The 12,954-nt window shown below is 50.1% G+C and overlaps 1 protein-coding gene across 4 annotated transcripts in view; it reads left to right on the top strand.

Annotated features, from left to right (window-relative positions):
- BAIAP2L2 (BAR/IMD domain containing adaptor protein 2 like 2) overlaps window positions 1–12,954 on the top strand; it is a 30,343-nt gene that overhangs the window by 11,088 nt on the left and 6,301 nt on the right. For 3 of the 4 annotated variants that reach the window (XM_061418499.1, XM_061418495.1, XM_061418498.1), the window contains exons 5-10: window positions 94–165; window positions 390–506; window positions 1,395–1,541; window positions 11,777–11,929; window positions 12,227–12,371; window positions 12,534–12,759. In XM_061418499.1, the coding sequence (XP_061274483.1) occupies window positions 94–165; window positions 390–506; window positions 1,395–1,541; window positions 11,777–11,929; window positions 12,227–12,371; window positions 12,534–12,759 (860 nt within the window). Of the gene's footprint in view, window positions 1–93; window positions 166–389; window positions 507–1,394; window positions 1,542–11,776; window positions 11,930–12,226; window positions 12,372–12,533; window positions 12,760–12,954 lie in introns of those variants that run through there. The other variant, XM_061418496.1, reaches the window with a different exon arrangement.

Genomic DNA, 12,954 nt, shown 5'->3' with positions numbered 1-12,954 from the left:
GCCTGGTATGTCAGGAGCAGGGTGGGCAATGGAACACCGGGGCTGGGGGATGATTGGGTAGCCCTGATCAACCCCACCCTGCACTCCACACAGGTGCAGACGTTCCACGGAGACCTCCTGCAGCACATGGAGAAGAACACCAAGCTGGACATGCAGTTCATCAAAGTGAGTCTGGCCACCCATCCTGGCCCCCCAGCCCATCTCCAGCAGGCCTGCCTTTCCCCATTTGACAGATGAGCACACTGAGGCCAGTGCTGGGCACTGACTGGCCCCAGGTTGTACACGTTCCCGGCTGAGCCCCCTGCCCCTGTCCAGTGCTCTGGCCCATAGGCCAGGTGCCTTGAGCCCTTTAACATGGGGGTCTCCCTCCTCTCTCCACCCCATCCAAGGACAGCCGCCAGCACTACGAGATGGAGTACCGCCACCGAGCCGCCAACCTGGAGAAGAGCATGTCCCAGCTGTGGCGGATGGAGCGCAAGAGGGACAAGAACGCACGGGAGATGAAGGTGCAGGGGCTAGGGACGACCCCGGGCTTTTCAGGGATCCCCGACACCCACCCAAGCTCCCCCACCTAGCACCAGCCCTACTCCAGGGGTGTCATTTGCCCCACCCCGTGTGGTGAGCATAGCTGGAGGGGTCAGCTGGCCCCTGGCGGGCACCCCTGGTCACAGGGACACCATCAACACCGTTCCTCGCCTAGTCACCGTGTGGCCCTCCTCGCATTCCCTTGGCTTCCCCGCCTTCTCCTATTTCACTGGGAGAACCTGAGGTCCTCAGTCACGCCACCCCTAATCAGGATGCAAAGGGGTAACCCACCAGCAGGCCCGGCACTCTCCCCGGCACGCACACCTCCTGCCCCCTGGCTAAGCCCAGCCCCTCCTCCCTAGGTCAGGGCCCCACACCTGGCCTCCATCTCCAAGACCTTATCTCCTCTCCTGCCTCCTTTACTAAGCTCATCTCTCTCCTCTTTGGAATCTTTCCTCCCAAGCAGGGGGTTATTAATCCATTAATTTGCATTTTCATTAAACCAACTTTCCTAGGCCTCACTTCTGGGCTTGGCCCTCTGCCCGGTTCTGGGGACAGAGTGGTGGCTCAGACACCAGCCCGACCTGGGAGAAGTGCCCTCGGGCTGGAGGGCAGGCAGAGCTGAGACTCACAGGAGAGGGCAGGCTCTGAAGTGAGAGTGGGGGCTGGGTGCCCAGGGGAGGCCTCTAGGAGGAGGTGGCTGGTTCACGAAGGAGAGGGAGGCTCAGACCGCTGGCACTCGGGGCTGGATGAGGGACCCATCCCTGGCCTCCAGCCAGAGTTCCCTTTCCCGCAGGAGAGTGTGCTGGCACTCGGGGCTGGATGAGGGACCCATCCCTGGCCTCCAGCCAGAGTTCCCTTTCCCGCAGGAGAGTGTGAACCGGCTGCACGCGCAGATGCAGGCCTTCGTGTCTGAGAGTCAGCGGGCCGCTGAACTGGAGGAGAAGCGGCGCTACCGCTTCCTGGCCGAGAAGCACCTGCTGCTTTCCAACACCTTCCTGCAGTTTTTTGGCCGGGTGAGCTGGGGCTGGGGGACCATTAATGGAACCTTCTAGGGGCGGTGCTCTCCTTGAGCTGGCTGTGCACAGGAATTCCCCTCCCTCCCTCCCCATCCCCTTCTTTCCTTCCACTATGTAGATATTACATATTTATTTTATTCATTTACTCTTTTTCTTTATTTGTATCATCAGATAGTCATTCATTTATTGTCTTTTTGTTTGTTTGCCGCACTGCATGGTATGCAGAATCTTAGTTCCCCGACCAGGGATTGAACCTGTGCCCCCTGCATTGGAAGCTCAGAGTCTTAGCCACTGGGGCATCAGGGAAGTCCCGATTTCTTGTGGTCTTGTTTAGTTTCTCTTTCCATTTCCCTGTATTCTTCTTTAGTCTCCCAAATACTGCACCCTGGCTGCAAATTCAGGCAAGTGATTTCAGACCTGAGTCTTATTTTCTTATCTGGAAAAGAAGGGAAATAATTGCCCCTGCAGAAGGTTGGCACAAGGGTGGAGCTTGGCATAGGCAGGAGCCCAGTGGGATTAGGGCCTGCTGCCCCTGCTCTCTCCCCTCCAAAGATGAAAACAAAGGCTACCATTCAGGAGACCCGACTCCTTGCAGTCAGCTGCCCCCAGCAGCCAGCAGCCAACTCCTGCCTCTCCACCTCAGCGTCCCTACCTTGCCAGGCCCTCTCTGAGTCTCTGGTTCTGACCCAGGGGCCCTCTGGCGCTGAGCTGAGGTAGGAGCGTGAATGGATCCAGTGACTAATTTCCGCCGTGGCTGACAAGACTCTTCAGTTGTCACCACCACACCCAGCCCTCGACTCAGGGCTGAGCCTTCTCCCGTATCCCTCCTCTCACTGAGTGATCCTCCAGGGACGAGCTGCTGCTGCTTCCTCTCTTAAAAATATTTACTTATGTATTTATCTGGCTGCTCCAGGTCTTTGTTGGGGCCCACGGAATCTTTAGTTGTGGCGTGTGAACTCTTAGTCGCAGCATGTGAGATCTGTTAATAGCTCCCTGATCAAGGATTGCTTCCATCACCAGTGCATCCACCAGTGACTGGTGATGGAAGCAAGATCCGATGCTGTAAAGAGCAATATTGCACAGGAACCTGGAATGTTAGGTCCATGAATCAAGGCAAATTGGAAGTGGTCAAACAGGAGATGGCAAGTGTGAATGTCGACATTTTAGGAATCAGCCAACTGAAATGGACTGGAATGGGTGAATTTAACTCAGATGACCATTGTATCTATTACTGTGGGCAAGAATCCCTTAGAAGAAATGGAGTAGTCATCATAGTCAACAAGAGTCCAAAATGCAGTACTTGGATGCAGTCTCAAAAACAATAAAATGATCTGTTCATTTCCAAGGCAAACCATTTAATATCACGGCAATCCAAGTCTATGCCCCAACCAGTAACGCTGAAGAGCTGAAGTTGAACAGTTCTATGAAGACCTATAAGACCTTCTAGAACTAACAACCAAAAAAGTTCAAACTACCGCACAATTGCACTCATCTCACATGCTAGTAAAGTAATGCTCAAAATTCTCCAAGCCAGGCTTCAACAATACGTGAACTGTGAACTTCCAGATGCTCAACCTGGATTTAGAAAAGGCAGAGGAACCAGAGATCAAATTGCCGACATCTGCTGGATCATCAAAAATGCAAGAAAGTTCCAGAAAAACATCTATTTCTGCTTTATTGACTATGCCAAATCCTTTGACTGTGTGGATCACAATAAACTGTGGAAACTTCTGAAAGAGATGGGAATACCAGACCACTTGACCTGTCTCTTGAGAAACCTGTATGCAGGTCAGGAAGCAACAGTTAGAACTGGACAACAGACTGGTTCCAAATAGGAAAAGGAGTACGTCAAGGCTGTATATTGTCACCCTGCTTATTTAACTTCTATGCAGAGTACATCATGAGAAATGCTGGGCTGGAAGAAGCACAAGCTGGAATCAAGATTGCCGGGAGAAATCTCAATAACCTCAGATATGCAGATGACACCACTCTTATGGCAGAAAGTGAAGAGGAACTAAAAAGCCTCTTGATGAAAGTGAAAGAGAAGAGTGAAAAAGTTGGCTTAAAGCTCAACATTCAGAAAACTAAGATCATGGCACCTGGTCCCATCACTTCATGGCAAATAGATGAGAAAGCAGTTGAAATAGTGTTTTTTGGGCTCCAAAATCACTGCAGATGGTGACTGCAACCATGAAATTAAAAGACACTTGCTCTTTGGAAGGAAAGCTGTGACCAACTAGACAGCATATTAAAAGGAAGAGACATTACTTTGCCAAACAAAGATCTGTCTAGTCAAGGCTATGGGTTTTCCAGTAGTCACGTATGGATGTGAGAGTTGGACTATAAAGAAAGCTGGGCGCAGAAGAATTGATGCTTTTGATCTGTGGTGTTGGAGAAGACTCTTGAGAGTCCCTTGGACTGCAAGGAGATCCAACCAGTCCATCCTAAAGGAAATCAGTCCTGAATTTTCATTGGAAGGACTGATGCTGAAGCTGAAGCTCCAATACTTTGGCCATCTGATGTGAAGAGCTGACTCATTTGAAAAGACCATGATGCTGAGAAAGATTGAAGGCGGGAGGAGAAGGGGATGACAGAGGATGAGATGGTTAGATGGCATCACCAACTCAATGGACATGAGTTTGAGTAAACTCCAGGAGTTGGTGATGGACAGGGAGGCCTGGCATGCTGCAGTTCATGGGGTTGCAAAGAGTCAGACATGAGTGAGCGACTGAACTGAACTGATCAAGGATTGAACCTGGGCCCCCTACACTGGGAGTGCACAGTCTTAGCTACTGAACCACCAAGAAGTCCCTTCTTCCTTTCAACAGTTTTATTGAGATATAGTTCACACACCATGCAAGTCACCCATTTAAAGTACATAGTTCAGTGGTGTAGTATATTCACAGACTTGTGCATCCATGCCACAAGGGTTTTTTGTTTAATGTTTATTTATTTGGCTGCATTGGGTCAGAGTTGTGGCATGTGGTATCTTTAAGCATTGGGAGTGCAGTCTTAGCCACTGGACCACCAGGGAAGTCCCATCACATTCAAGTTCAGAACATTTAATTACCCCTAAAAAAACCCCAGTGCCCCTTGCTGGTCATTTCCCAGTCCTCCCATTTCCTCTTGCCTTAAGCAACCGTCAGTCTACTTTCTGTCTCTATAGACTTACCACTTCTGGCCATTTCATGCTTTCCTGGTAGTCAGTTGGTAAAGAATCTGCCTGCAATGCTGGAGACCTGGGTTTGATTCCCGGGTTGGGAAGATCATATAAAAGGAATCATACAATATTTGGCCCCCTGTGACTGGCTTCTTTCACTAAGCATCATGGTTTTCAAGTTCATCGGTATTGGAGCATGCATCCATACACCATTCCAGTTTACTGCCAAATAGGATCCCATCATCTGGATGTACCACGTTTACTTATCCATTCCACAGCTGATGGACACCTGGCTTGTTTCTGCCGTTTGGTTTTAAGAAGGATGCTGCGATGGGTATCCACGTACAAGTTTTTCTGTGGATGTGTGTTTTCATTTCTCATGGGTATATAGGAGTGGGGTTTCTGGGTCATATGGGAACTCTGTTTAATTTGAGGAACTTCCAGATTCTTTTACCATTTTACATTCCTACCAGCAGTTTATGAGGTTTCTAATTTCTCCACATCCTTGTGAACACTTGTTGGCACTTAAAAAAAAAAAAAAAGATTTATTTATTTTTGACTGCTCTGGGTCTTCGCTGCTGCAGGCTGGCTTTCTCTAGTAGCAGTGAGTGGGGGCTACTCCTCACTGCAGCACACGGCCTTCTCTTTGGGTGGTTTATCTTGTTGTGGAGCATGGACGCTATGGTGTGTGGGATCTTCCCAGAGCAGGGAAACCTGTGTCCTACTGCATTGGCAGGCAGATTCTTAACCACTGGGCTGCCAGGGAAGCTCCTGGGCTTTCTGATTACAGCCATCCTAGTGAGCGTGGAGTGGTGTCTCACTGTGGTTTTGATTTGCACTTCTCTGATGGCTGATGATGCAGAGTATCTTTCACGTACTTGTTCAGTTCAGTTGCTCAGTCATGTCTGACTCTTTGTGACCCCATGGACTGCAGCATGCCAGGTTTCCCTGTCCATCACCAACTCCCAGAGCTTGCTCAAACTCATGTCTATCAAGCTGGTGATGCCATCCAACCATCTCATCTTCTATCGTCCCCTTCTCCTCCCTCCTTCAATCTTTCCCAGCATCAGGGTCTTTTCCAGTGAGTCAGCTCTTCACATCAGGTGGCCAAAGTATTGGAGCTTCAGCTTCAGCATCAGTCCTTCCAATGAAAATTCAGGACTGATTTCCTTTAGGATGGACTGGTTGGATCTCCTTGCAGTCCAAGGGACTCTCAAGAGTCTTCTCCAACACCACAGATCAAAAGCATCAATTCTTCTGCACTCAGCTTTCTTTATAATCCAACTCTCACATCCATACATGACTACTGGAAAAATCATAGGTTTGACTAGATGGACCTTCGTTGGCAAAGTAATGTGTCTGCTTTTTAATATGCTGTCTAGGTTGGTCATAGCTTTTCTTCCAAAGAGCAAACGTCTTTTAATTTCATGGCTGCAGTCACCATCAGAAGTGATTTTGGAGCCCCCCCCCCTACACACACAAAATAAGGTCTGTCACTGTTTCCATTGTTTTCTCATCTATTTGCCATGAAGTGATGGGACCAGATGCCATGATCTTCATTTTTTTGGATGTTGAGTTTTAACCCAGCTTTTTTATTCTCCTCTTTCACTTTATCATGAGGCTCTTTAGTTCTTCTCTGCTTTCTGCCATAAGGGTGGTGTCATCTGCTTATCTGAGGTTATTGATATTTCTACCTGCAATCTTGATTCTAGCTTGTGCTTCATCCAGCCTCGCATTTCTCGTGATGTACTCTGAATATAGGTTAAATAAGCAGGGTGACAGTATACAGCTTTGACATACTCCTTTCCCAATTTGGAACCAATCTGTTGTTCCACGTCCAGTTCTAACTGTTGCTTCTTTTTTTTTTTTATTTTATTTTATTTAACTTTACAATATTGTATTGGTTTTGCCATATATCAAAATGAATCTGCCACAGGTATACATGTGTTCCCCGTCCTGAACCCTTCTCCCTCCTCCCTCCCCGTACCATCCCTCTGGGTCATCCTAGTGCACCAGCCCCAAGCATCCAGTATCGTGCATCGAACCTGGACTGGCAACTCGTTTCATATATGATATTATACATATTTCAATGCCATTCTCCCAAATCATCCCACCCTCTCCCTCTCCCACAGAGTCCAAAAGACTGTTCTATACATCAGTGTCTCTTTTGCTGTCTCATATACAGGGTTATTGTTACCATCTTTCTAAATTCCATATATATGCGTTAGTATACTGTATTGGTGTTTTTCTTTCTGGCTTACTTCACTCTGTATAATAGGCTCCAGTTTCATCCACCTCATTAGAACTGATTCAAATGTATTCTTTTTAATGGCTGAGTAATACTCCATTGTGTATATGTACCACAGCTTTCTTATCCATTCATCTGCTGATGGACATCTAGGTTGCCTCCATGACCTGGCTATTATAAACAGTGCTGCGATGAACATTGGGGTACACATGTCTCTTTCAATTCTGGTTTCCTCGGTGTGTATGCCCAGCAGTGGGATTGCTGGATCATAAGGCAGTTCTATTTCCAGTTTTTTAAGGAATCTCCACACTGTTCTCCAGAGTAGCTGTACTAGTTTGCATTCCCACCAACAGTGTAAGAGGGTTCCCTTTTCTCCACATCCTCTCCAGCATTTATTGCTTGTAGACTTTTGGATCGCAGCCATTCTGACTGGCGTGAAATGGTACCTCATAGTGGTTTTGATTTGCATTTCTCTGATAATGAGTGATGTTGAGCATCTTTTCATGTGTAACTGTTGCTTCTTGACCTGCATACAGGTTTCTCAGGAGGCAGGTAAGGTGGTCTGGTTTTCCCATCTCTTGAAGAACTTTCCAGTTTGTTATGATCTACACAGTCAAAGGCTTTGGCGTAATCAATAAAGCAGATGTCTTTCTGGAACTCTCTTGCTTTTTCAAGGATCCAACCTACTTGTTGGCCGTGTATATATCTTCTTTGGAAGGAAACTCCTCTTTCTGCCTGTATCCTGAACAGTTAACTCCAGCATTAAGAGGAGAAAGGCTGCTTCCTGCTGAGTGATCACCTCTCAGGAGGAAGCAGTTGATTAAATGAACCAGACTTCCCGTAGGTATGGGGGAATATGTAGCGTGTTTTCTGAGCCAGCTGGGCTTTAGGACATACAAGATCTAACTCCTAAGACAGTTAAATATAAATATGTACCTGCTAACTATTTCTATACGCAGAATGCACAAGATTTGAAAGAACTCTAAGTGCCAAAGCTCAAAAAGGTGTCTTTCTCTTCTGTCTCCAGTGATCAGCACTTGCTTAGCCCAAGTCTAATCAATAACATGCCTTTATACCCTGGGTTTATCTCAGTTGTGCAAGTAGATCTCTAGGATAAGTACCTAGAAATGGGATTAGTGTGTCCAGGGATAGAAACATTGGCTATACCAATTTATATTTCCACCAGCAAGGGCGGAGATTCCCTATTTCCTTGACAACAGTGATCTTCACTAATCAGAAAGGTTAAAATGGTATCTTGGTGTAGTTTTACATTACACTTGTCTTATAAGTGAGGTTGACATCTTTTCATGTTTCAGAGCCATTTGATTTCCTTTACTGTGACAGGTCAGTATCTTCTCCATTTTTCTTATGAATTTATAGGAACTCTTGATATGTTACTGAAAGTAGCCTTTCTTGGTGATGAGTTGCAAACATTTTCCCAATTTGTCATTGATCACTTGATTTTGCTTATTGTGAGTTTTGCCATGTTAAAAAAAAATATATTTTTAGTTAGGTTTACCAGTCTTCTATAGTTTGGGGGAGTTGTCTCATACTTAGAATGGCTTTCGCTCTCCGTTACGATTTTTGAAATTCTCCCATGGTCTACTCTATGTTTCTTCCCAACCACCGACTAAGCTGCCTAAATGCAGGGCTGAGGGGAGCCAGTCAACTTGAGTCTTGTCCAGGCCAAGACTCTGAGACTCCCCTAGTACCCTGGCAGGTGCTCTCAGATTGGACAAAAACCCTTCTTTATGGTAAGCAAAATCGTATGCTCGTGCTTTGCTAACTGCCTCCAAAACAAGTGTACAAAGGCCTTTGGCATTTTGTCTTTCTGTTGTTTTGCTAATTAATTATGCAAGGCAAAGAGGGGGTGGACACCTAGTGACCAACTGGACTAGTTGCTCCTGTGACGTGAGCTCTGTTTTGCTGCCTGAGATCAGATTTTCAGCAACTGGGCCAGACTGAAGGGAACAATCATTGAAAAGTACAGTCACAGGAAGCTTCCTCAGGACAGACAAGTACAGGCCACTCCGTTGCTTACTAGATTCGAGACCTTGAGACAGTCATTAACTGCTCTGATCCTCAGCATCTTCTTTTGTAATAATGACACCTACCTCCCAGGCCATTGGAAGAATCTAGTAAGATAATGGAGGTAAAGCCTTTAACCCTGGGCCTGGCACAGAGTTGATGCTCAACAAAGGGAAGCTTGTTTTATACTTTTTCAAATTTGGCCATTCCAGGTCTTAGTTGCAGCACGTGGGATCTTTAGTTTTGGCAGGCGAACTCTCGGTTTGCGGTGTGCATGCTAAGTCGCTTCACTTATTTCTGACTCCGCGACCCTATGGACTGTAAGCCCACCAGGCCCCTCGGTCCATGGGGTTCTCCAGACAAGAATACTGGAGTGTGTTGCCGTGCCCTCCTCCAGGGGTTTTTCCAGACCTAGGGATCAAACCCGTCTCTTACATCTCCTGCACTGGCAAGTGGGTTCTTTACCACTAGTGCCACCGGCAAAGCCCCTGGTTGCCACTGGCGGGATCTAGTTCCCTGACCAAAGTTGAACTCTGACCCCTTGCATTGGAAGCACAGAGTCTTAGCCACTGGACCACCAGGGAGGTCCTCAAAAAGAAGCTTTTTATTTTTCCTAAGGCGACAGTCCTGAACTTGGCCTTGAGGGAGCCAATGTTTGAATAGAAAATGGAGAGACATTTATAACTGGAGAGCAGGGTGTTCTGATTGTACCTAGGATGACCTGAGTGACCACACAGAGCGATCCAAGCCACTGAAAGAAGTTTTATTACATATCACACTTTCCAAGAGAAAGGGCCACGCCACGACATGCAGGGCCAAGTTGGGGTAGCACCAGGGTTTGGTTAAGAGGCAGAAGCAGCCAAGGGAAAGTATGGCTCAGAACCTTGATTATGGTTTCTGGGTGAAGGGATGGGCCAAGCAGGGTCGGCAGGTTTAGAACTAGATGATTCTAATGATTTCAGTGAGCTCTGGGCTATTGGAGTTGTCTCTAGTTGTCCAGTACCTGGCTTGGATGATTTAGGGCAGGGGAAATGCTGTCTCCGTGTGTGTTAGAAGGAGATAATTGAGGATGCAGGCTTTTTCGTTTCTTGGTTTGTTTTTGTTTTTTTTTCACTGCACCACCCAGCACATGAGATTTTAGTTCCCGGACCAGGGATGTAACCAGCCCCCCCTGCAGTGGAAGTGTGGAGTCTTAACCACAGGGAAGTCCCAAGATATGGGGTTTTGATTGGTTGATGAAAAGTGTGCTCAAATTGTTTACTATCTCTAGGAATTATCTAGCCCTGTGGGAGAAGGCAATGACACCCCACTCCAGTACTCTTGCCTGGAAAATCCCATGGACGGAGGAGTCTGGTAGGCTGCAGTCCATGGGGTCTCTAGGAGTCGGACACTACTGAGCGACTTCACTTTCACTTTTCACTTTCATGCATTGGAGAAGGAAATGGCAACCCACTCCAGTGTTCTTGCCTGGAGAATCCCAGGGACCGGGGAGCCTGATGGGCTGCCATCTAGGGGTCGCACAGAGTCGGACGTGACTGAAGCGACTTAGCAGCAGCAGTAGCAGTGAGGTGCAGTCTTTTCAGAATTAGCAAGGCCCAGGATGTCAAAGCATTATCTGGCAACTCGCTCCAGTATCCTTGACTGGAAAATTCCATGGACAGATTGCCTGGCGCACTACAGTCCATGGGGTGGCAAAGAGTCGGACACGACTGAGTGACTAAGCACATACACACACACAGAGGATGTCAAAACATAAAATACAGAAAATTTAAAACATGATTAATAAGCACAGCAGGTCTAACATTTAAAGCCCTCCCCAATCCCACGTTTTTATGGACTATGTGGTCAGCTGCTGAGTTTCTTGTCCTTGAAGGTATCCAAACAGAATTAGATGCCCATGTATTGGGGATACTAGAAAAGGGATGCTTATTGGAAGAAGTATTTGAAAGGCTTCTTCTAGACAACTACTCAAGCTGGCTTACACAAAAGTGTTTATTAGTCACTGGGAAGTTTGAGCCTTTCAGGTATAGTTGGATCCAGGAGTACACAAGCTGTCATCAGAAATTTGCCCCTCTCTATTGCTTAGCTGAAGTTTCCTCTGCCTTCACCCTCTCTTGATATCTAGCAAACTCCATGAGGTGAGAGAATAAAATTTTCCAGATTATTCCAGGGCAAGTCCTGGGACTGGCTCTTCGGTCACAGTTTTTGGTAGGTGCCCATCCCTGACTCCATCTCTGTAGCCAGGAGGATGAAGTGAAAGTGAAGTCGCTCAGTTGTGTCCGACTGTTTGCGACCCCGTGGACTGCAGCCTACCAGGCTCCTCTGTCCACGGGATTTTCCAGGCAAGAATACTGGAGTAGGTTGCCATTTCCTTCTCCAGGAGATCTTCCCAACCCGGGGATGGAACCTGGGTCTCCCGCATTGTAGGCAGACGCTTTACCGTCTGAGCCACCAGGGAAGTCTTGGAGCAACCCAAGTGGTCAAACCTGTATTGTACCCCTACCCCGGTATCAGATCGAGGCGGAGCCCCACTCAAAGCACACAGACTGAGAGAGGGGCCAGGGGAGGCCCCTCCAGGAAAACTGAAGAGTCTTCGACAAAGGACCGGGAGGCCTGGACGGTGTGTGACCCCCAAGTGACCACAGCGACCTCTGGTTCCTTCCAGCTAGAAATTCCGGCCACCCTCAGCTTGCAGGGCCCGAGCTTCCAGGTCGAGGGTGCCACTTTTCGGTCCCCTGGGCACTCTGGGAGCTGGCTGCTCAGACCTCGCTGACCCTCGCGTCCCCCTCTGGCCAGGCCCGGGGGATGCTCCAGAACCGCGTGCTGCTGTGGAAGGAGCAGTCGGAGGCCAGCCGCAGCCCATCGCGCGCTCACTCCCCGGGCCTGCTGGGCCCCGTGCTGGGGCCGCCCTACCCCTCGGGCCGCCTGACGCCCACCCGCCTGGACATGGTGAGGCCCTGGGCGCCCCCGCCGCCGCCGTTCGCGCCCCCGCCGCCCCCGGCACCCTCCGCGGGACCCTGGGGCCTGAGGCCCGCCGCCTGGAGCCTCCTCCCCCCGAGGGCGCCGGTCTACGCAGCGCCCCTCCGCCGCTCCTTCCGCCCCGGCGCGGCCTCCGCGCCCCCGTGGTGGCTCGGCCGGCGGCCCGAGAACCCCTACGCCGAGGCCTGGGACTGGGGGTGGGGGCTGGAATAGGGCGCCGCGCCCCGCCCCTCCCCGCCCCACCCTCCCCTGCCCGTCTACCCCTAGCAGCCCCAGAGGGCCCTGGGAGAGTTCGGCTCCCCCCGCAGCCGGCACGGCTCCGGCTCCTACGGCCCCGAGCCCGCGGAGGCGAGGTCCGCGTCCCAGCTGGAGCCAGACCACCGCCGGTCCCTGCCCCGGACGCCGTCCGCCTGTGAGTAGCCCCCGGAGCGCAGAGGGAGGGCCGGGGTCTCAGGCTGGGGACCTGGGGCCGGGAAGAGGAACCGAGGTTGCGCGGCAGCAGGAGGGATCGAGGGTAGACGCCAGGCAGGACTTCCCACCCACGTGGCGCGGCGCTCTCCCGCCCCTCCCTCAGCCTCGCTCTACAGCAGCAGCACCCAGCGCTCGCGCTCCAACTCCTTCGGCGAGCGCCCGGGCGGTGGGGGCGGCGGCGGCGGCGCCCGGAGAGTCCGCGCTCTGGTCTCACACTCGGAGGGCGCCAACCACACGCTGCTGCGCTTCTCGGCCGGAGACGTCGTCGAGGTGCTGGTGCCCGAAGCCCAGAACGGCTGGCTCTATGGCAAGCTGGAGGGCTCATCCTCGTGAGTGGGAGCCCCGGGGCGCAGGGTGGGTTGGAAGGAGGACTGGATGGCCTGGGTTCCAGCTCCGAGTCTTCCAGGATAGCAGCTGTCCCTGAGGCCTCGGACAGCTCTCCCCTTTTCCCATCCTTCTCCTCGTCCCACCCTATTTTCCTCATCCCTTCTGGCAGGGAAGGAAGAACCTCTTTACCAAGTTCA

Source organism: Bos javanicus, chromosome 5 (genome assembly GCF_032452875.1).
Source record: "Bos javanicus breed banteng chromosome 5, ARS-OSU_banteng_1.0, whole genome shotgun sequence".
In the NCBI taxonomy this organism is placed as follows: domain Eukaryota; kingdom Metazoa; phylum Chordata; class Mammalia; order Artiodactyla; family Bovidae; genus Bos; species Bos javanicus.
The sequence above is the reverse complement of the archived record's forward strand: the minus strand, read 5'-3'. Positions and strand labels throughout refer to the sequence as shown.